This window comes from Bombina bombina, chromosome 6 (genome assembly GCF_027579735.1).
Source record: "Bombina bombina isolate aBomBom1 chromosome 6, aBomBom1.pri, whole genome shotgun sequence".
NCBI classification, from domain to species: Eukaryota; Metazoa; Chordata; class Amphibia; order Anura; family Bombinatoridae; genus Bombina; species Bombina bombina.
Window position 1 is genome coordinate 496,163,696 of NC_069504.1, and position 23,146 is coordinate 496,186,841.

The 23,146-nt window shown below is 39.5% G+C and overlaps 1 protein-coding gene across 1 annotated transcript in view; it reads left to right on the plus strand.

The window, feature by feature from the left end:
- Positions 1–22,509, plus strand: part of SCAMP2 (secretory carrier membrane protein 2) — a 49,215-nt gene extending 26,706 nt beyond the window's left edge. Inside the window, exons 7-9 of the mRNA XM_053717357.1 lie at positions 6,493–6,594; positions 6,729–6,846; positions 21,253–22,509. Coding sequence (XP_053573332.1) covers positions 6,493–6,594; positions 6,729–6,846; positions 21,253–21,399 — 367 coding nt within the window. The 3' untranslated portion in view covers positions 21,400–22,509. The remainder of the gene's footprint in view (positions 1–6,492; positions 6,595–6,728; positions 6,847–21,252) is intronic.
- Positions 22,510–23,146: the final 637 nt, after the last annotated feature.

Consider the following 23,146-nt stretch of genomic DNA (forward strand, 5'->3'; position numbering starts at 1 on the left):
ATACATTCCTACCAGGAGGGGCAAAGTTTCCCAAACCTCAAAATGCCTATAAATACACCCCTCACCACACCCACAATTCAGTTTTACAAACTTTGCCTCCGATGGAGGTGGTGAAGTAAGTTTGTGCTAGATTCTACGTTGATATGCGCTCCGCAGCAAGTTGGAGCCCGGTTTTCCTCTCAGCGTGCAGTGAATGTCAGAGGGATGTGAGGAGAGTATTGCCTATTTGAATGCAGTGATCTCCTTCTACGGGGTCTATTTCATAGGTTCTCTGTTATCGGTCGTAGAGATTCATCTCTTACCTCCCTTTTCAGATCGACGATATACTCTTATATATACCATTACCTCTACTGATTCTCGTTTCAGTACTGGTTTGGCTATCTGCTATATGTAGATGAGTGTCCTGGGGTAAGTAAGTCTTATTTTCTGTGACACTCCAAGCTATGGTTGGGCACTTTGTTTATAAAGTTCTAAATATATGTATTCAAACATTTATTTGCCTTGACTCAGAATGTTCAACTTTCCTTATTTTCAGACAGTCAGTTTCATATTTGGGATAATGCATTTGATTTAATAATTTTTTTCTTACCTTCAAAAAATTTGACTCTTCCCTGGGGGCTGAAAATGCTTCATTTTATTAAGTCATTCTTGGCGCGGACTCTTTTGGCGCAAAAATTCTATTTCCGTTTCCGTCGTCATACGTGTCGCCGGAAGTTGCGTCATTTTTTTGACGTTATTTTGCGCCAAAAATGTCGGCGTTCCGGATGTGGCGTCATTTTTGGCGCCAAAAAGCATTTAGGCGCCAAATAATGTGGGCGTCTTATTTGGCGCGAAAAAATATGGGCGTCACTTTTGTCTCCACATTATTTTTAGTCTCTTTTTTTTTATTGCTTCTGGTTGCTAGAAGCTTGTTCTTTGGCATTTTTTCCCATTCCTGAAACTGTCATTTAAGGAATTTGATCAATTTTGCTTTATATATGTTGTTTTTTCTCTTACATATTGCAAGATGTCCCACGTTGCATCTGAGTCAGAAGATACTACAGGAAAATCGCTGTCAAGTGCTGAATCTACCAAAGCTAAGTGTATCTGCTGTAAACTTTTGGTAGCTATTCCTCCAGCTGTTGTTTGTATTGATTGTCATGACAAACTTGTTAAAGCAGATAATATTTCCTTTAGTAATGTACCATTGCCTGTTGCAGTTCCTTCAACATCTAAGGTGCAGAATGTTCCTGATAATATAAGAGATTTTGTTTCAGAATCCATTAAGAAGGCTATGTCTGTTATTTCTCCTTCTGGTAAACGCAAAAAATCTTTTAAAACTTCTCTCCCTACAGATGAATTTTTAAATGAAGATCATCATTCTGATTCTGATGATTCCTCTGGTTCAGAGGATTCTGTCTCAGAGGTTGATGCTGATAAATCTTCATATTTATTTAAAATGGAATTTATTCGTTCTTTACTTAAAGAAGTACTAATTGCTTTAGAAATAGAGGATTCTGGTCCTCTTGATGCTAATTCTAAACGTTTGGATAAGGTATTTAAAGCTCCTGTGGTTTTTCCAGAAGTTTTTCCTGTTCCTAATGCTATTTCTGCAGTAATTTCCAAGGAATGGGATAAATTGGTTAATTCATTTACTCCTTCTAAACGTTTTAAGCATTTATATCCTGTGCCGTCTGACAGATTAGAATTTTGGGACAAGATCCCTAAAGTTGATGGGGCTATTTCTACCCTTGCTAAACGTACTACTATTCCTACGTCAGATGGTACTTCGTTTAAAGATCCTCTAGATAGGAAAATTGAATCCTTTCTAAGAAAAGCTTATCTGTGTTCAGGTAATCTTCTTAGACCTGCTATATCTTTGGCTGATGTTGCTGCAGCTTCAACTTTTTGGTTGGAAACTTTAGCGCAACAAGTAACACATCGTGATTCTCATGATATTATTATTCTTCTTCAGCATGCTAATAATTTTATCTGTGATGCTATTTTTGATATTATCAGAGTTGATGTCAGGTTTATGTCTCTAGCTATCTTAGCTAGAAGAGCTTTATGGCTTAAAACTTGGAATGCTGATATGGCTTCTAAATCAACTTTGCTTTCCATTTCTTTCCAGGGTAACAAATTATTTGGTTCTCAGTTGGATTCCATTATTTCAACTGTTACTGGTGGGAAAGGAACTTTTTTACCACAGGATAAAAAATCTAAAGGTAAAAACAGGGCTAATAATCGTTTTCGTTCCTTTCGTTTCAACAAAGAACATAAGCCTGATCCTTCATCCTCAGGAGCAGTTTCGGTTTGGAAACCATCTCCAGTCTGGAATAAATCCAAGCCAGCTAGAAAGGCAAAGCCTGCTTCTAAGTCCACATGAAGGTGCGGCCCTCATTCCAGCTCAGCTGGTAGGGGGCAGGTTACGTTTTTTCAAGGAAATTTGGATCAATTCTGTTCACAATCTTTGGATTCAGAGCATTGTTTCAGAAGGGTACAGAATTGGTTTCAAGATGAGACCTCCTGCAAAGAGATTTTTTCTTTCCCGTGTCCCAGTAAATCCAGTAAAAGCTCAAGCATTTCTGAAATGTGTTTCAGATCTAGAGTTGTCTGGAGTAATTATGCCAGTTCCAGTTCCGGAACAGGGGATGGGGTTTTATTCAAATCTCTTCATTGTACCAAAGAAGGAGAATTCCTTCAGACCAGTTCTGGATCTAAAAATATTGAATCGTTATGTAAGGATACCAACGTTCAAGATGGTAACTGTAAGGACTATATTGCCTTTTGTTCAGCAAGGGAATTATATGTCCACAATAGATTTACAGGATGCATATCTGCATATTCCGATTCATCCAGATCATTATCAGTTCCTGAGATTCTCTTTTCTGGACAAGCATTACCAGTTTGTGGCTCTGCCGTTTGGCCTAGCTACAGCTCCAAGAATTTTTACAAAGGTTCTCGGTGCCCTTCTGTCTGTAATCAGAGAACAGGGTATTGTGGTATTTCCTTATTTGGACGATATCTTGGTACTTGCTCAGTCTTTACATTTAGCAGAATCTCATACGAATCGACTTGTGTTGTTTCTTCAAGATCATGGTTGGAGGATCAATTTACCAAAAAGTTCATTGATTCCTCAGACAAGAGTAACCTTTCTGGGTTTCCAGATGGATTCAGTATCCATGACTCTGTCTTTAACAGACAAGAGACGTCTAAAATTGATTACAGCTTGTCGAAACCTTCAGTCACAATCATTCCCTTCGGTAGCCTTATGCATGGAAATTCTAGGTCTTATGACTGCTGCATCGGACGCGATCCCCTTTGCTCGTTTTCACATGCGACCTCTTCAGCTCTGTATGCTGAAGCAATGGTGCAAGGATTACACGAAGATATCTCAAACAATATCTTTAAAACCGATTGTTCGACACTCTCTAACATGGTGGACAGATCACCATCGTTTAATTCAGGGGGCTTCTTTTGTGCTTCCGACCTGGACTGTAATTTCAACAGATGCAAGTCTCACAGGTTGGGGAGCTGTGTGGGGATCTCTGACAGCACAAGGAGTTTGGGAATCTCAGGAGGTGAGATTACCGATCAATATTTTGGAACTCCGTGCAATTTTCAGAGCTCTTCAGTTTTGGCCTCTTCTGAAGAGAGAACGTTCATTTGTTTTCAGACGGACAATGTCACAACTGTGGCATACATCAATCATCAAGGAGGGACTCACAGTCCTCTGGCTATGAAAGAAGTATCTCGAATTTTGGTTTGGGCAGAATCCAGCTCCTGTCTAATCTCTGCGGTTCATATCCCAGGTATAGACAATTGGGAAGCGGATTATCTCAGTCGCCAAACGTTACCTCCGGGCGAATGGTCTCTTCACCCAGAGGTATTTCTTCAGATTGTTCAAATGTGGGAACTTCCAGAAATAGATCTGATGGCGTCCCATCTAAACAAGAAACTTCCCAGGTATCTGTCCAGATCCCGGGATCCTCAGGCGGAGGCAGTGGATGCATTATCACTTCCTTGGAAGTATCATCCTGCCTATATCTTTCCGCCTCTAGTTCTTCTTCCAAGAGTAATCTCCAAGATTCTGAAGGAATGCTCGTTTGTTCTGCTGGTAGCTCCGGCATGGCCTCACAGGTTTTGGTATGCGGATCTTGTCCGGATGGCCTCTTGCCAACCGTGGACTCTTCCGTTAAGACCAGACCTTCTGTCACAAGGTCCTTTTTTCCATCAGGATCTGAAATCCTTAAATTTAAAGGTATGGAGATTGAACGCTTGATTCTTGGTCAAAGAGGTTTCTCTGACTCCGTGATTAATACTATGTTACAGGCTCGTAAGTCTGTATCTCGAGAGATATATTATAGAGTCTGGAAGACTTATATTTCTTGGTGTCTTTCTCATCATTTTTCTTGGCATTCTTTTAGAATACCGAGAATTTTACAGTTTCTTCAGGATGGTTTAGATAAGGGTTTGTCCGCAAGTTCTTTGAAAGGACAAATCTCTGCTCTTTCTGTTCTTTTTCACAGAAAGATTGCTATTCTTCCTGATATTCATTGTTTTGTACAAGCTTTGGTTCGTATAAAACCTGTCATTAAGTCAATTTCTCCTCCTTGGAGTTTGAATCTGGTTCTGGGAGCTCTTCAAGCTCCTCCGTTTGAACCTATGCATTCATTGAACATTAAATTGCTTTCTTGGAAAGTTTTGTTCCTTTTGGCCATCTCTTCTGCCAGAAGAGTTTCTGAATTATCTGCTCTTTCTTGTGAGTCTCCTTTTCTGATTTTTCACCAGGATAAGGCGGTGTTGCGAACTTCTTTTGAATTTTTACCTAAAGTTGTGAATTCCAACAACATTAGTAGAGAAATTGTGGTTCCTTCATTATGTCCTAATCCTAAGAATTCTAAGGAGAAATCGTTGCATTCTTTGGATGTTGTTAGAGCTTTGAAATATTATGTTGAAGCTACGAAATCTTTCCGTAAGACTTCTAGTCTATTTGTTATCTTTTCCGGTTCTAGAAAAGGCCAGAAAGCTTCTGCCATTTCTTTGGCATCTTGGTTGAAATCTTTAATTCATCTTGCCTATGTTGAGTCGGGTAAAACTCCGCCTCAGAGAATTACAGCTCATTCTACTAGGTCAGTTTCTACTTCCTGGGCGTTTAGGAATGAAGCTTCGGTTGACCAGATTTGCAAAGCAGCAACTTGGTCCTCTTTGCATACTTTTACTAAATTCTACCATTTTGATGTATTTTCTTCTTCTGAAGCAGTTTTTGGTAGAAAAGTACTTCAGGCAGCGGTTTCAGTTTGAATCTTCTGCTTATGTTTTTCGTTAAACTTTATTTTGGGTGTGGATTATTTTCAGCAGGAATTGGCTGTCTTTATTTTATCCCTCCCTCTCTAGTGACTCTTGCGTGGAAAGATCCACATCTTGGGTAGTCATTATCCCATACGTCACTAGCTCATGGACTCTTGCTAATTACATGAAAGAAAACATAATTTATGTAAGAACTTACCTGATAAATTCATTTCTTTCATATTAGCAAGAGTCCATGAGGCCCGCCCTTTTTTTGTGGTGGTTATGATTTTGTATAAAGCACAATTTATTCCAATTCCTTATTTTATATGCTTTCGCACTTTTTTATCACCCCACTTCTTGGCTATTCGTTAAACTGAATTGTGGGTGTGGTGAGGGGTGTATTTATAGGCATTTTGAGGTTTGGGAAACTTTGCCCCTCCTGGTAGGAATGTATATCCCATACGTCACTAGCTCATGGACTCTTGCTAATATGAAAGAAATGAATTTATCAGGTAAGTTCTTACATAAATTATGTTTTCCTAAGGACATGGTACATCTAATGTCTTGATATTAAAACACTCACAATTGAATCACACAGATGACTTGTATAATACCCCTACCCAGTGGATACAGCCTCTTCACACCTAAGTAGCAACATCATCTTGTTATGCATATCTAAGCAATCATGTCCAGGAAATACAAACCTGTTCACAGATCCCTGTGAAACCTTCCCCAAAGCCCATATGACTAGAACACAACAAATGTTTATACTTTTACATATCTCATTTTTTCATATAGAGACATAGATTTTGATGGCAGATAAGAGCCATAGGCCCAGTTAGTCTGCCCGTTATTTCCTATATACTTTACCCTGTATATAAATATAACTGAGCTTCACTTGTACATCAGAATGGCCGATGAAGAGACCTCATTGTCCTGAAAGCTTGAAATTGTATCCACTATTAGTTGGTTATTAAAGGTATCACCTGTCTTATCGCTTTTCTTATTTTCTTCAAAAAGGATTTTTACTTGTTCTTTAAATATAATTGGAACCATAATGTTTTCTGCAGTACATTTGCTTGTGCTGGTCTTTCCACGATAAATACTACAGCTGTTATTGTTGTTTGCCCCATGTCTCTGCTTTTTTAAATTTTATTAGGTCTCTTCCATTATGTTCTGCAAATTCCTTTTTTGATCCCAAAAATTGATTTTTCTTTCCAGGACTGACAGCTCCTTCAATTTTTTCCTGTTCTTCATAATATTCTTCTGTCAGATTGTAATATACATCATACAGACAGTGGGAATCCCAGGCTGGGGAGACAGGTAAAGGCCTTACCCTTCTCATTAATCTTTACATTCCTTTTACTTACTTTCTCTGAGCTCTCTCAACTTTTTTTCTCTCATTTTAATTTCCCTTCTCTTGAGCGCATTTTTTATTTTATTTTTTATCCTTACAGTGGCTGGATTATGGCTGTGTCCATGTTACGAACCAATGTTGCTGTTGCAGTTATTATGATGGTCGTGGCTTCATTCTTCACAGTCTGTAGTGCTTTCTCTCTTTTCCTGCTCAAGAGGGTGAGTGACCTTGAACACAGTTTGGATATTGGACTGAGCATCTTCGTCATATATTATCCAATGATTCCTTTAAAAGGACAGTCTACTCCAAAATGTTAATAAAAAAAATAAAAATAAAAAAAGATAGATAATCCCCTTATTACCTATTCCCCAGTTTTGCATAACCAACATGGTTCTATTAATAGACTTTTTACTTCTGTGATTAGCTTGTATCTGTCTCTTCTGACAGCCCCCTGATAACATGGCTATTTATTATCTATTGACTTGCATTTTAGCCAATTAGTGCTGGTTCCTGCACAACTCCACAGGACAGAGCACAATGTTATCTATATGGCACACATGGATTAGCAGTCTCTTGTGAAAAGCTAGTAAAAAAGCATGTGATAAGAGGCTGTTTATTAACTTAGAAACAGGCAGAAATGTAGAGGTTTAAATGTTATAAAGTATATTAATATAACAATGTTGTTTGTGCAAAGCAGGGGAATGGATAGTAAAGGCGTTGTCTATGTTTTTAAACAATAACAATTTTGGTGTAGACTTTCCCTTTAACTGACATTAGTGCAGTGAGTGTATGTATTAGAAGGTGAAGCCTTAGGCTTGACAGCCATTAGAAAATTGTCATAGAATGTTCTGATCCCTTGTGAGGACAGAGCTATTTCATGTCTCCAAAATCTTGTTACATTTAAAACATAAGTGTGTAGCACTCTTAAGTGGGCCAGTTTAGTAAACTGGAGCAGTTGGGAGACTGGCATGTGACTGTTTCTAAATGCTATTAAAACATCTATGATGATATTGAAGTTTTTAAAACCTCAGGCTACTCATTTTTATGTAGAAGAAAAATGTTTGGACCTTGCTCTTTTGAAGGGATATTAGCCACTTAAGGACCACTTTACCTCCCAACCTCCATGATCCCCCTCCCCCCATTGTAAGTACTTGCAGCTGCTTACCAGTACCCAGTTTGCTGCAAAATGCCCATTTATTTCTTTATGTAGCTGCCCCCCCCCTCCATACCCTACCCTATCCCAGATCCCTTTCCCTCAACGGATTGCCCCTCCTCCCCACTCACTTTCAGCTAGTGTTTTTTTTGTTTTTGTTTTTTTGGGGGGGGTTTCCAACGCCTGTAGCGTGGCGTCCCTCCCGCAATAGCCGCCTACCTCCTTACCCTCCCACCCACCAACGACCAGCACCACTGCTGTCAGATGCAGAGAGGGCCACAGAGTGGCCCTCTCTGTATCGATAACTCTGCAACTTTATTTCTGCAGTGCCCCACTCTGCAGAAATTGCCGCAATCTTGCTAAAAATAGCAAGACTGTGCTGAGAGAAGCCCAAGATTGAAGTGAGGTACTTAAGGGCATAAAGACCAGCGTCTTACAGGTTACAGAGCTGGTCGTTAAGGGGTTATACAGTGCTCATTTACGTTAAATTAAAGTAAACATAAAAATAAAATGTTAAAAAAATAGCAAACAACTTGTTTTGTTGCAAAATCAGTACTGTAGCCGCTGCCCCCAGTATGATAAGAGTGGAACATTTTTTAAACTTATGTTTCATTCTGCCAGTTTTGTGAGTAAATCTGACTCCCCGTTTCTCTAGTCTATTCACTTAACCTTTAAAGGGACAGTCTACTGCAATTTTTATTGTTTTAAAAGATAGAATCCCTTTATTAACTATTCCCCAGTTTTGCACAGCCCAATATGGTTGTATTAATATACTTTCTTTCATGTAATTGGCAAGAGTTCATGAGCTAGTGACGTATGGGATATACAATCCTACCAGGAGGGGCAAAGTTTCCCAAACCTCAAAATGCCTATAAATACACCCCTCACCACACCCACAATTCAGTTTTACAAACTTTGCCTTCTTTGAAGGTGGTGAAGTAAGTTTGTGCTAAGATTTCTACGTTGACATGCGCTTTTCAGCATTTTGAAGCACGATTCCACTCAGAGTACAGCGAATGTCAGAGGGACGTAGAGAGTATTACCTATTGAATGCAGTGATTTTCCTAACGGGGGTCTATTTCATAGGTTCTCTGTTATCGGTCGTAGAGATTAATCTCCTACCTCCCTTTTCAGATCGACGATATACTCTTATATACCATTACCTCTACTGATAACTGTTTCAGTACTGGTTTGGCTATCTGCTATATGTGGATGGGTGTCTTTGGTAAGTATGTTTTTATTTCTTAAGACAACTCAGCTATGGTTTGGCACTTTATGCATTTATATAAAGTTCTAAATATATGTATTGTACTTATATTTGCCATGTGTCAGGTTCATGTATTTCCTTTTGCAGATTGTCTGTTTCATATTTGGGAAAGTTAATATTGATGAAATATTTTTCTTACCTGGGGTTTAGTCGTTTTTTCAATTGACTACCTGTTTTAAATTGCGGGCTGTCTTAGGCTCGCGGGTGCGCTAAATGCCACACTTTATTGCGTCATTCTTGGCGCAAGAATTTTTTGGCGCGAAAAGGGCACGTCTGTTGACGCAAGTTCGTCATTTCCGGCGTCGTAGTTGATGCAGGGGTTCACACAGGGTTGCGTAGTTAGTGACGCAAGTGTGTCACTTCCGGACATGGTTGGCGGCAAAAAAAAATTCTAGTTACGTTGTGCGTCATACTTGGCGCCAAATATTTTTTCATTATTTATTGCCCCATTGCTTTTGCCTCTTGCCTTTCTCTAAGTCGGAGGGCTATGCTATTTGCATTTTTTCCCATTCCTTAAACTGTCATATAAGGAAATTGATCATTTTGCTTTATATGTTGTTTTTTCTTTTACATTCTGCAAGATATCTCATTCTGATCCTGCCTCAGAAGTATTTGCTGGAACTTTGCTGCCTGACATTGGTTCTACCAAAGCTAAGTGCATTTGTTGTAAAATTGTGGAGATTATATCTCCTAATGTCATTTGTATTAGTTGTCATGATAAACTTTTACATGCAGATAGAGTGTCTATTAGTAATAGTACATTGCCAGTTGCAGTTCCTTCAACTTCTAATGTACATGATATACCTGTGAATTTTAAAGAATTCGTTACTGATTCTATTTAGAAGGCTTTGTCTGCATTTCCACCTTCTAATAAGCATAAGAGGTCTTTTAAAACTTCTCATAAAGTTGATGAAATTTCAAATGACCAACAACATAATGAATTATCCACTTCTGATGAGGATCTATCTGATTCTGAAGATCCTTCCTCAGACATTGACACTGACAAATCTACTTATTTATTTAAAATAGAGTATATACGTTCTTTGTTAAAAGAAGTGTTAATTACTTTGGATATTGAGGAAGCTAGTCCTCTTGATATTAAAACTAGTAAACATTTAAATGCTGTTTCTTCTACAAGATAGTCCACGGATTTCATCCTTACTTGTGGGATATTATCCTCCTGCTAACAAGAAGTGGCAAAGAGCACCACAGCAGAGCTGTATATATAGCTCATCCCTTCCCCTCCACTTCCAGTCATTCTCTTTGCCTGTGTTATACTAGGAAGAGATAAAGTGTGGTGTTAGTTTTATTTTCTTCAATCAAGAAGTTTTTTATTTTTAAATGGTACCGGTGTGTACTATTTTCCTCAGGGGGTTATGGAGGAAGATTTCTGCCCTGAGGTTGATGATCTTTGCAGTTGTAACTAAGATCCACGCTGGTCCCTGCACATGAGACATCTTCAGTGTGGAGACCGGTTTCATGCTACAAGCAGCATTAAGGTATGTGCAGCCTTTTTTTCTGAGGAGACTTGATATATCAGAATTGGCTGGCATTATTTCCCTGTATGGGAATAGGGTAAGCAGTAGACCTATTATACAGAGGGGTGTTACTTGAATTCCCTGTGTTTATTTCTTTTTACAAGAGTTTTTATTTTTATAACCAGTGTGGCTTACTGGGATGTGTTTTGGGGTGTTTATGTGTTTCCACTTAACTTGGTGTAAAAACCGCTTCTCCATGCGGTTGTGTTTGGGCCTACTCCGGCATCGGTCTTAAGGGGCAGGGCTTATTTTTGCGCGCTCAGATGCGCACTTCCTTCTGACTAGGCTGCAGCAAGCTGTAACTCTGGTTACTCCTGGACAGTGTATCTCTGGTCCGGAGGGTTGGCAACTAATTTTGAAGTACCCTGGGGGCAGAGGGTATTTTTGATGTGAACTGACGTTTTTGCTTTTCTAAGTTACTTTAGTGCCATATTCTCCCCTTACTACTGGGGTGCAGTAATTTTTGGATAAACCAACGAGTTTAGTTAAATTTTGAGTCAATTTAACGTTGTTTAGGCAGTTTTGAAAAAATTGTTCACTTTTTATTTTCTTAAGGCGCAGTACACGTTTTTCAAAAAGTTTAAGCAATAAATAAAGTGTTTAAACTACTTCTGTGGTTACTAGTCTGTTCAACATGTCTGACTTTGAGGAATCTCATTGTTCTATGTGTTTAGAAGCTATTGTGGAACCCCCATTAACATTGTGTACCTCTTGTACTGAAAGAGCCTTACATTGTAAAGACCATATTTTAGGTCAGGAAAGTGTGTCTAAGGATGATTCTCAGTCTGAAGAGAATCAGGATATGCCATCCAATTCTCCCCATGTGTCACAACCTTTAACACCCACACAAGTGACGCCAAGTACCTCCAGTGCGTCTAATTCTTTTACTCTGCAGGAGATGGCTGCAGTTATGTCAACTACCCTTACAGAGGTATTATCTAAATTACCAGTGTTGCAGGGTAAACGCAGTAGGTCAGGTATTAATGTAAATACTGAATCCTCTGATGCTTTATTAGCTATTTCCGATGTACCCTCACAGTGTTCTGAGTAGGGGGTCAGGGAATTACTGTCTGATGGAGAAATTTCAGATTCTGGGAATGTATTACCTCAGACAGATTCGGACACCATGTCCTTTAAATTTAAGCTTGAACACCTCCGCCTGTTACTTCGGGAAGTTTTAGCGACTCTGGATGATTGTGACCCTATTATAATTCCACCAGAGAAGTTGTGTAAGATGGATAAATATCTAGAAGTACCCACTTACACTGATGTTTTTCCGGTTCCTAAAAGAATTTCAGAAATTATTAAAAAAGAATGGGATAGACCAGGTATACCGTTTTCTCCCCCTCCTAATTTTAAGAAAATGTTTCCCATATCAGACGCCATTCGGGACTCGTGGCAAATGGTCCCTAAGGTAGAGGGAGCAATATCTATCCTGGCTAAGCGGACAACTATTCCCATTGAGGACAGTTGTGCTTTCAAAGACACTATGGATAAAAAATTGGAGGGTCTTCTAAAGAAATTATTTGTTAATCAGTGTTTTCTTTTACAACCTACGGCTTGCATTGTTCCAGTAACTACTGCAGCAGCTTTTTGGTTTGAGGCTCTAGAAGAGTCTCTTAAAGTTGAGACCCCATTTGATGACATTTTGGATAGAATTAAGGCTCTCAAGCTTGTTAATTCTTTTATTACTGATGCTACTTTTCAAATTGCTAAATTAGCAGCGAAAAATGCAGGATTTGCTATCCTAGCGCGTAGAACGATGTGGCTCAAATCTTGGTCTGCTGATGTCTCATCAAAAACTAAGCTTTTAGCTATTCCTTTTAAAGGTAAGACCCTTTTTGGGCCTGAATTTTAAGAAATCATTTCTGACATTACAGGAGGTAAAGGCCATGCCCTACCTCAGGATAAGTCTGTTAAGATGAGGGGTAAACAGAATAATTTTCGTTCCTTTCGGAACTTTAAAGGAGGACCCCCCGCTTCCTCTTCTTCTGCAAAGCAGGAAGGGAATTTTACCCAATCTAAGTCAGTCTGGAGACCCAATCAGAACTGGAATAAAGGTAAACAATCCAAAAAGCCCGCTGCTGCTACTAAGACAGCATGAAGGGGCGGCCCCCGATCCGGGACCGGATCTTGTAGGGGGCAGACTCTCTCTTTCTTTGCCCAGGCTTGGGCAAGAGATGTTCAGGACCCCTGGGCACTAGAAATAGTGACCCACGGTTATCAATTGGAATTCAAGGACATTCTTCCAAGAGGGATATTTCATCTTTCAAGATTATCTGCAAACCAGATAAAAAGAGAGGCGTTCTTACGCTGTGTAAAAGACCTTTTTACCATTGGGAGTAATTTGTCCAGTTCCAAAATTAGAACAGGGACAGGGGTTCTACTCAAATCTATTCGTGGTTCCCAAAAAAGAGGGAACTTTCAGACCCATCTTAGACCTCAAGTTTCCAAACAAGTTTCTCAGAGTCCCATCATTCAAGATGGAGACTATACGAACAATTTTACCAATGATCCAGGAGGGTCAATATATGACTACCGTGGACTTATAGGATGCTTACCTTCATATTCCTATCCACAAGGATCATCATCAGTTTCTAAGGTTTGCCTTCCTGGACAAACATTATCAGTTCGTGGCTCTTCCCTTCGGGTTGGCCACAGCACCCAGAATCTTCACAAAGGTTCTAGGGTCTCTTTTGGCGGCTCTCAGACCGCGAGGCATAGCAGTGGCGCCTTATCTGGATGATATTCTAATTCAGGCGTCAACATATCAACTGACAAAATCTCACACGGACACAGTGTTGTCTTTTCTGAGAACTCACGGTTGGAAGGTGAACATAGAGAAAAGTTCACTTGTTCCACAGACAAGGGTTCCTTTCTTGGGAACTCTGATAGACACAGAGGTCAGAAAATCAAAGATTCTAAATACTTGCCAAGCACTTCAGTCCATTCCTCGGCCATCAGTGGCTCAGTGTATGGAAGTAATTGGATTAATGGTAGCGGCAATGGACATCATTCCGTTTGCTCGCTTTCATCTCAGACCGCTGCAGCTGTGCATGCTCGGACAGTGGAATGGGGATTATGCAGATTTATCTCCTCAGATAAATCTAGATCAAGAAACCAGAGACTCTCTTCTTTGGTGGTTGTCGCTGGATCATCTGTCTTCCGCAGACTCTTGTGGGTGATAGTGACAACGGACGCCAGTCTTCTGGGGTGCAGTCTGGAACTCCCTGAAGGATCAGGGTGTTTGGACTCAGGTGGAGTCTCTACTCCCCATCAATATTCTGGAACTGAGAGCAATATTCAATGCGCTTCAGGCATGGCCTCAGTTGGCTTCGGCCAAATTCATCAGATTCCAGTCGGACAACATAACGACTGTGGCCTATATCAATCATCAGGGGGGAACAAGGAGTTGCTTAGCGATGAGAGAGATATCCAAGATAATCCGTTGGGCGGAGGCCCATTCTTGTCATCTGTCGGCAATCTACATCCCAGGAGTAGAGAACTGGGAAGCGGATTTTCTAAGTCGACAGACTTTTCATCCGGTGGAGTGGGAACTCCACCCGGAGGTATATGCCTCATTGAATCTCCGATGAGGCAGACCGGAATCGGATCTGATGGCATCTCGACAGAATGCCAAGCTTTCAAGATACGGATCCTGGTCGATTGATCCTCAGGCCGAACTGATAGATGCCTTGACAGTGCCTTGGTTGTTCAGCCTAGCTTATGTGTTTCCTCCGTTGCCTCTCCTTCCACGCGTGATTGCTTGAATCAAACAGGAGAGAGCTTCAGTGATCCTGATAGCGCCTGCGTGGCCACGCAGGACTTGGTATGCGGATCTAGTGGACATGTCCTCTCTGCCACCGTGGAAACTTCCTTTGAGACAGGACCTTCTCATTCAAGGTCCTTTCCAACATCCAAACCTAATTTCTCTGCAACTGACTGCGTGGAGATTGAACGCTTGATTTTATCAAAGCGAGGATTCTCTGATTCGGTTATCAGTACTTTGATTCAGGCACTAGAAAGATTTATCATAAGATATGGCGTAAATATGTTTTTTTGATGTGAATCTAAGGGTTACTCATGGAGTAAGGTTAGGATTCCTAGGATTCTGTCTTTTCTCCAAGAAGGATTGGAGAAAGGTTTATCAGCAAGTTCCTTAAAGGGACAAATTTCTGCGTTGTCAATTTTGTTTCACAAACGTTTGGCAGATGTGCCAGATGTTCAGTCTTTTTGTCAGGCTCTATCCAGAATTAAGCCTGTATTTAGACCAATTACTCCTCCCTGGAGTTTGAATTTAGTTCTTCATGTTCTTCAAGAGGTTCCGTTAGAACCTTTGCATTCCATAGATATTAAGTTATTATCTTGGAAAGTTCTGTTTTTGGTTGCTATTTCTTCTGCTTGAAGAGTTTCTGAGCTTTCAGCGTTACAGTGTGATTCGCCTTATCTTATCTTTCATTCTGATAAGGTGGTTTTACGTACCAAACCTGGATTTCTTCCTAAGGTTGTTTCAAATAAGAATATTAATCAGGAAATTGTTGTTGCTTCATTATGTCCTAATCCTTCTAAGAAGGAGCGTCTGTTGCATAACCTGGATGTGGTCCGTGCCTTAAAGTTTTACTTACAGGCAACTAAGGATTTCCGTCAATCATCTTCATTATTCATTGTTTATTCTGGAAAGCGTAGGGGTCAGAAAGCTACGGCTACCTCTATTTCTTTTTGGCTGAGGAGTATCATCCGCCTGGCATATGAGACTGCTGGACAGCAGCCTCCTGAAAGAATTACGGCTCATTCTACTAGGGCTGTGGCTTCCACATGGGCTTTTAAAAACGTTGAACAGATTTGTAAGGCTGCGACTTGGTCGTCCCTTCATACTTTTTGCAAATTTTACAAATTTGATACTTTTGCTTCTTCTGAGGCTGTTTTTGGGAGGAAAGTTCTTCAAGCAGTGGTGCCTTCCGTTTAGGTCTCTGTCTTGTCCCTCCCTTTCATCCGTGTCCTGTTGCTTTGGTATTGTATCCCACAAGTAAGGACTCGTCGTATCTTGTAGAAGAAAAGGAAATTTATGCTTACCTGATAAATAGATTTTTTCTACGATACGACGAGTCCACGGCCCTCCCTGTCAATTTAAGACAGATTATATTTTTTATTATTTACAACTTCAGTCACCTCTGCACCTTTTAGTTTTTCCTTTCTCTTCCTATAACCTTCGGTCGGATGACTGGAGGTGGAGGGGAAGGGAGGAGCTATATATACAGCTCTGCTATGGTGCTCTTTGCCACTTCCTGTTAATAATATCCCACAAGTAAGGATGAAATCTGTGTACTCGTCGTATCGTAGAAGAAATAAATTTATCAGGTAAGCATAAATTTCTTTTTTTAAACCTACTGTGGTTTTTCCTATTCCTGATGCTATTTCTGACATGATTTCTAAGGAATGGAGTAAGCCAGGTACTCCTTTTAATCCTTCTGCAAGGTTTAAAAAATTGTATCCTTTACCAGCGGTTGCAATAGAGTTTTGGGAAAAAATCCCCAAAGTTGATGGGGCTATTTCTACTCTTGCTAAACGAACCACTATTCCTATGGAAGATAGTACTTCCTTTAAGGATACTTTAGATAGGAAGCTTGAATCTTATCTTAGGAAAGTCTATTTATATTCAGGTCATCTTCTTAGGCCTGCAATTACTTTGGCTGATGTTGCAGCTGCTTCAACTTTTTGGTTGGAGAATTTAGCGCAACATGAATTGGATTCTGACATATCTAGCATTGTTCGCTTACTGCAACATGTTAATCATTTTATTTGTGATGCCATTTTTGATATTATCAAAATTGATGTTAGATCTGTGTCTTTAGCTATTTTAGCTAGAAGAGCTTTGTGGCTTAAATCTTGGAATGCTGATATTACATCTAAGTCTAGATTACTATCTCTTTCTTTCCAAGGTAATAATTTATTTGGTTCTCAGTTGGATTCTATTATTTCAACTGTTACTGGGGGGAAAGGAGTTTTTTTGCCTCATGATAAAAAACCTAAGGGTAGATCTAAGGCTTCTATTCGTTTTCGTTCCTTTTGACAAAATAAGGAACAAAAACCTAATCCTTCCCCCAAGGAATCTGTTTCCAATTGGAAGCCTTCCTCAAATTGGAATAAATCCAAGCCTTTTAAGAAACTAAAGTCAGCCCCTAAGTCCGCATGAAGGTGCGGCCCTCATTCCAGCACAGCTGGTAGGGGGCAGATTAAGGTTTTTCAAGGATGTTTGGATAAATTCTGTACAAAATCAATGGATTCAGAGCATTGTCTCTCAGGGGTACTGAATTGGGTTCAGAGCTCAGGCTTTCCTGAAGTGTGTTTCAGATCTGGAGGTTTCAGGGGTAATCATGCCGGTTCTTTTTCAGGAACAAGGCCTGGGATTTTATTCAAATCTATTCATTGTCCCAAAGAGAGAAAATTCATTCAGAACAGTTCTGGATCTGAAAATTTTGAATCGTTATGTACCAACTTTCAAGATGGTGACTATAAGGACTATTCTGCCTTTTGTTCAGCAAGGACATTATATGTCTACAATAGACTTGCAGGATGCTTACCTTCATATTCCGATTCATCCGGAACATTATCAGTTACTGAGATTCTCTTTTCTAGACAAGCATTACCAATTAGTTGCTCTTCCATTTGGCCTAGCAACAGCTCCAAGAATCTTTTCAAAGGTTCTGGGTGCCCTACTCTCTGTAATCAGAGAACAGGGTATTGCGGTGTTTCCTTATTTGGACGATATCTTGGTACTAGCTCAGTCTTTAAGCTCTGCAGAATCTCACACGAATAAACTTGTGTTGTTTCTTCGAAAACATGGTTGGAGGATCAATTTACCAAAAAGTTTTTTGATTCCTCAGACAAGGGTCACCTTTTTAGGTTTCCAGATAGATTCAGTGTTCATGACTCTGTCTCTAACAGACAAGAGACGTTTGAAATTGGTTGCAGCATGTCGGCACCTTCAGTCTCAGTAATTCCCTTCAGTGGCTATGTGCATGGAAGTTTTAGGCCTCATGACTGCAGCATCGGACGCAATTCCTTTTTGCTCGTTTTCACATGAGACCTCTCCAGCTTTGCATGCTGAATCAATGGTGCCGGGATTATACAAAGATATCACAATTAATATCCTTAAATCCCAATGTTCGACGCTCTCTGACGTGGTGCTTAAATCACCAGCGTTTAGTTCAAGGGGCCTCTCTTGTTCAGCCAACCTGGACTGTGATCACAACAGATGCGAGTCTTTCAGTTTGGGGAGCTGTCTGGGGATCTCTGACAGCACAAGGAGTTTGTAAATCTCAAGAGGCGAGATTACTAATCAATATTTTAGAACTCCGTGCAATTCTCAGAGCTCTTCAGTTTTGGCCTCTGTTGAAGAGAGAACCGTTAGTTTGTTTTCAGACAGACAATATCACAACGGTGGCATATGTCAATCATCAGGGTGGGACTCACAGTCCCCTAGCTATGAAAGAAGTATCTCGGAATCCAGCTCTTGTCTAATTTCTGCGGTTCATATCCCAGGTGTAGACAATTGGGAGGCGGATTATCTCAGCCGTCAGACTTTACATCCAGGGGAGTGGTCTCTCCATCCAGATGTGTTTTCTCAGATTGTTCAGATGTGGGGTCTTCCAGAAATAGATCTGATGGCCTCTCATCTAAACGATAAACTTCCCAGATACCTGTCCAGGTCCAGGGATTCTCAGGCGGAAGCAGTGGATGCGCTGACACTTCCTTGGTGTTATCAACCTGCTTATATCTTCCCGACTCTAGTTCTTCTTCCGAGAGTGATCTCCAAGATCATCATGGAACAATCGTTTGTGTTGCTGGTGGCTCCAGCTTGGCCCCACAGGTTTTGGTATGCGGATCTTATTCGGATATCCAGTTGCCAACCTTGGCCACTTCCGTTAAGGCCGAACCTACTGTCTCAAGGTCCGTTTTCTTTCATGTAATTAACAAGAGTCCATGAGCTAGTGACGTATGGGATATACATTCCTACCAGGAGGGGCAAAGTTTCCCAAACCTTAAAATGCCTATAAATACACCCCTCACCACACCCACAAATCAGTTTTACAAACTTTGCCTCCAAGGGAGGTGGTGAAGTAAGTTTGTGCTAGATTCTACGTTGATATGCGCTCCGCAGCAAGTTGGAGCCCGGTTTTCCTCTCAGCGTGCAGTGAATGTCAGAGGGATGTGAAGAGAGTATTGCCTATTGAATGCAGTGATCTCCTTCTACGGGGTCTATTTCATAAGGTTCTCTGTTATCGGTCGTAGAGATTCATCTCTTACCTCCCTTTTCAGATCGACGATATACTCTTATATTTACCATTTCCTCTACTGATTCTCGTTTCAGTACTGGTTTGGCTTTCTACAAACATGTAGATGAGTGTCCTGGGGTAAGTAAGTCTTATTTTCTGTGACACTCTAAGCTATGGTTGGGCACTTTATTTATAAAGTTCTAAATATATGTATTCAAACATTTATTTGCCTTGACTCAGAATGTTCAACTTTCCTTATTTCCAGACAGTCAGTTTCATATTTGGGATTATGCTTTAAATTATCATATTTTTTCTTACCTCAAAAATTTGACTTTTTTCCCTGTGGGCTGTTAGGCTCGCGGGGGCTGAAAATGCTTCATTTTATTGCGTCATTCTTGGCGCGGACTTTTTTGGCGCAAAAATTATTTTCCGTTTCCGGCGTCATACGTGTCGCCGGAAGTTGCGTCATTTTTGACGTTATTTTGCGCCAAAAATGTCGGCGTTCCGGATGTGGCGTCATTTTTGGCGCCAAAAGCATTTAGGCGCCAAATAATGTGGGCGTCTTATTTGGCGCCAAAAAATATGGGCGTCGCTTTTGTCTCCACATTATTTCCATCAGGATCTCAAATCATTAAATTTGAAGGTATGGAAATTGAACGCTTAGTATTAAGTCATAGAGGTTTCTCTGACTCAGTAATTAATACTATGTTATAAGCTCGTAAATCTGTCTCTAGGAAGATTTATTATCGAGTTTGGAAGATTTACATTTTCATGGTGTTCTTCTCATAAATTCTCTTGGCATTCTTTTAGAATTCCTAGAATTTTACAGTTTCTCCAGGATGGTTTGGATAGGGGTTTGTCTGCAAGTTCCTTGAAGGGACAAATCTCTGCTCTTTCTGTTTTATTTCACAGAAAGATTGCTAAACTTCCTGATATTTACTGTTTTGTACAGGCTTTAGTTCTTATTAAGCCTGTCATTAAATCAATTTCTCCTCCTTGGAGTCTTAATTTGGTTTTGAAGGCGTTACAGGCTCCTCCGTTTGAGCCTATACATTCTTTGGACATTAAACTACTTTCTTGGAAAGTGTTGTTCCTTTTGGCCATCTCTTCTGCTAGAAGAGTTTCTGAGCAATCTGCTCTTTCTTGTGAATCTCCTTTTCTGATTTTTCATCAGGATAATGGGGTTTTGTGGACTTCATTTGAATTTTTACCTAAGGTTGTGAATTCTAACAACATTAGTAGAGAAATTGTTGTCCTTTCCTTGTGTCCTAATCCTAAGAATCCTTTGGAAAGATCCTTACATTCTTTGGATGTGGTAAGTGTTTTTGGTAGAAAAGTTCTCCAGGCAGCTGTTTCAGTTTGATTCTTCTGCTGCTATTTTCAGTTTTTCTTTTCTTCATAAGAATAACTTATATTTGGGTTGTGGATTATTTTTTCAGCATTTGGCTGTTTATTTTTTATCCCTACCTCTCTAGTGACTCTTGCGTGGAGTTCCACATCTTGGATATTTGATATCCGATACGTCATTAGGTCATGGACTCTTGCCAATTACATGAAAGAAAACATAATTCATGTAAGAACTTACCTGATAAATTCATTTCTTTCATATTGGCAAGAGTCAATGAGGCCCACCCTTTTTATGGTGGTTATGATTTTTTGTATAAAGCACAATTATTCCAAATTTCTTTGATGCTTTTTACTTCCTTCTTTATCACCCCACTACTTTGCTATTTGTTAAACTGAATTGTGGGTGTGGTGAGGGGTGTATTTATAGGCATTTTGAGGTTTGGGAAACTTTGCCCCTCCTGGTAGGATTGTATATCTCATACGTCACTAGCTCATGGACTCTTGCCAATATGAAAGAAATTAATTTATCAGGTAAGTTCTTACATAAATTATGTTTATTTTACCTCTGGGAATACCTTGTTTCTAAGCCTCTTCTGACTGCCCCCTTATCTCAGTTCTTTTGACAGACTTGCTATTAAGCCAATTAGTGCTGACTCATAAATAACTGCATGGGAGTGAGCATAATATCTATATGGCACACATGAACTAGCACTGTCTAACTTAAACTGTAAAAATGTACTGAGATAAAAGGCAGCCTTCAAGGGCTTAGAAATTAGGATATGAGCCTTCCTAGGTTTAACTTTCAACAAAAAATACCAAGAAAACAAAGCAAATTTGATGATAAAAGTATATTGGAAAGTTGTTTAAAATTGCATGTCTGAATCATGAAAGTTTTTAATTTTGACTAGACTGTCCCTTTAACTACAAGCTGAAATCAAAATACAGAGGAGATAAAATTAACAGCAGGTTAAGTACACCTTTAAGTACAATTAACAGCAGGTTGAAGTACACCTTTCTTGATATCTTCTTTTTCTGTCTCTCAGGTTCATTCCATGTATCGTAGGACAGGAGCCAGCTTCCAGAGAGCACAGGAAGAATTTTCCCAAGGCATCCTCTCCAACCGTAATGTTCAAAATGCAGCTGCCGGAGCAGCCACATCTGCTGCCAGAGGAGCTTTCCAAGGAAACTGAGCTACAATACTTTCCCTTTCTCTCCGCATTCTGGCTGTTCTGAAGATCACCCCCTCCAGACTAAACAGCATTTTTGAGAGTAAAATCAGATCGTATCTCTCTTAAAGCACCTGATCTCCTTCTTAAGCCTCCAGTAGCAGACTCCAGCACTCCACATTTAAACCCCTCTCCTCCTCAAGCAAGGAACAAGAGACTATATAGAATTCTATATATATGTGTAAATATATATATATTCAAATAAGCTGAACTATTTGACTTGCTGTAGGCAGGGTATTTTTTTTTAGCTCCTGTGAGGATTGTGGTGGAAAAGGGGCAACTTAGTGAAGACTTTGGGGGTTATATTAAAGCTTTGAAATTTTTGAATTGTTACCTTTTTGAAAACACTGAATTGCATGTGGTATGAAGTATTTAATGCCTTTCTGCTAGGTCTGCATTACCCTGATCTAGAATTGTACAAAAAATATGTGCTGTATCTAAAATGAGGATGTTTGAATCTGTAATATAGTAGTCTTCATTGTCCCCTCCTTGTAAATCTGTTTAATCTTAAGTTGCCCTGCATTTAGCGTCTTGCTGAGGTGGGTGATGTAGCAACCATTTATACACTTTTTTTTTTTTTTTTTTCTTTTGTTTGCTTTTCTGTCACTGGAAACAAAAAGACGCCAGATTCCATCAAAATCTACTGATTTCATTTTGTTTTCTGAATTAATGTCTTAAACTAAAAAAAAGTAGTTGAACCTTTATCAATAATTTAGCAGCAGATAATTATCTTTAATTGATATAAAATCATTGTGGAAGGATACACTGTATATTTGTCATGGGGGGGAAATTAAGCATATTTTTTTAATATATACATAGTGTTTCACTATATAAAGGAGGGATTTAAATTTTGTTTTCCTGTATAATGACCGTTAAGTACGTGCCTGAGAGATGGCAAATTACTCTTGACAACTGCATATGATAACAGAGATAAGTGGACTAAAGATATATCTTTGTGGAATTAAATATGAATACATTGATGTTTTTCATAACTGCACCAGCTTTGTATGATGTTAAACTCCCCTCTAACTCAGGGGTAATAAGTAGAACTTAAAATAAATCTGTTTTCTATGATGATGTTTTTTTCTACAGCATTATGTCACATTGTTAACTTTTTGAAGGTTTTTAAAAAAAAAAATGATTTATGTAGTCTGTTAAACCTCAGCTAACCAAGACCAATACGCAGTTGCTTGTACATATCCAACTGGGGAAATCCTCTGTTCTTTGCCATGAGCTCCACCATTGCTTATATATATATATATATATATATATATATATATATATATATATATATATATATATATATATATATATATATATATATATTATGACATTTCCCACAACCCACTGCAAGCGAGTTTAAAGTGAATGTAAATTTTGATGCTAAAGTGCCCGGTTTTTAAAAATTCGATTAAAAACGGACACTTTAATTCATCAAAATTTACATTTCACTCGTGTTGTGAAAATACTTACCTTTTAATCCTGACAGCTGTTCCAGCTTCCCCGGTCGGTGAAAAACCATTTCTGACGTCAGAAATGATGGATCGGTCATCCTCTAATCACAGCTTCCCCCCCGGGGGAATCAGTGTCTGATTCAAAGCTGTGATTGGAGGAAGCCGGATTCCTCATTTTAGACTCAGGATGAGGCTTTGCGAAGGGCGGAGGAAGCTGGAGCGGCTGTCAAGATTAAAAGGTAAGTTGTTTTTTTTTC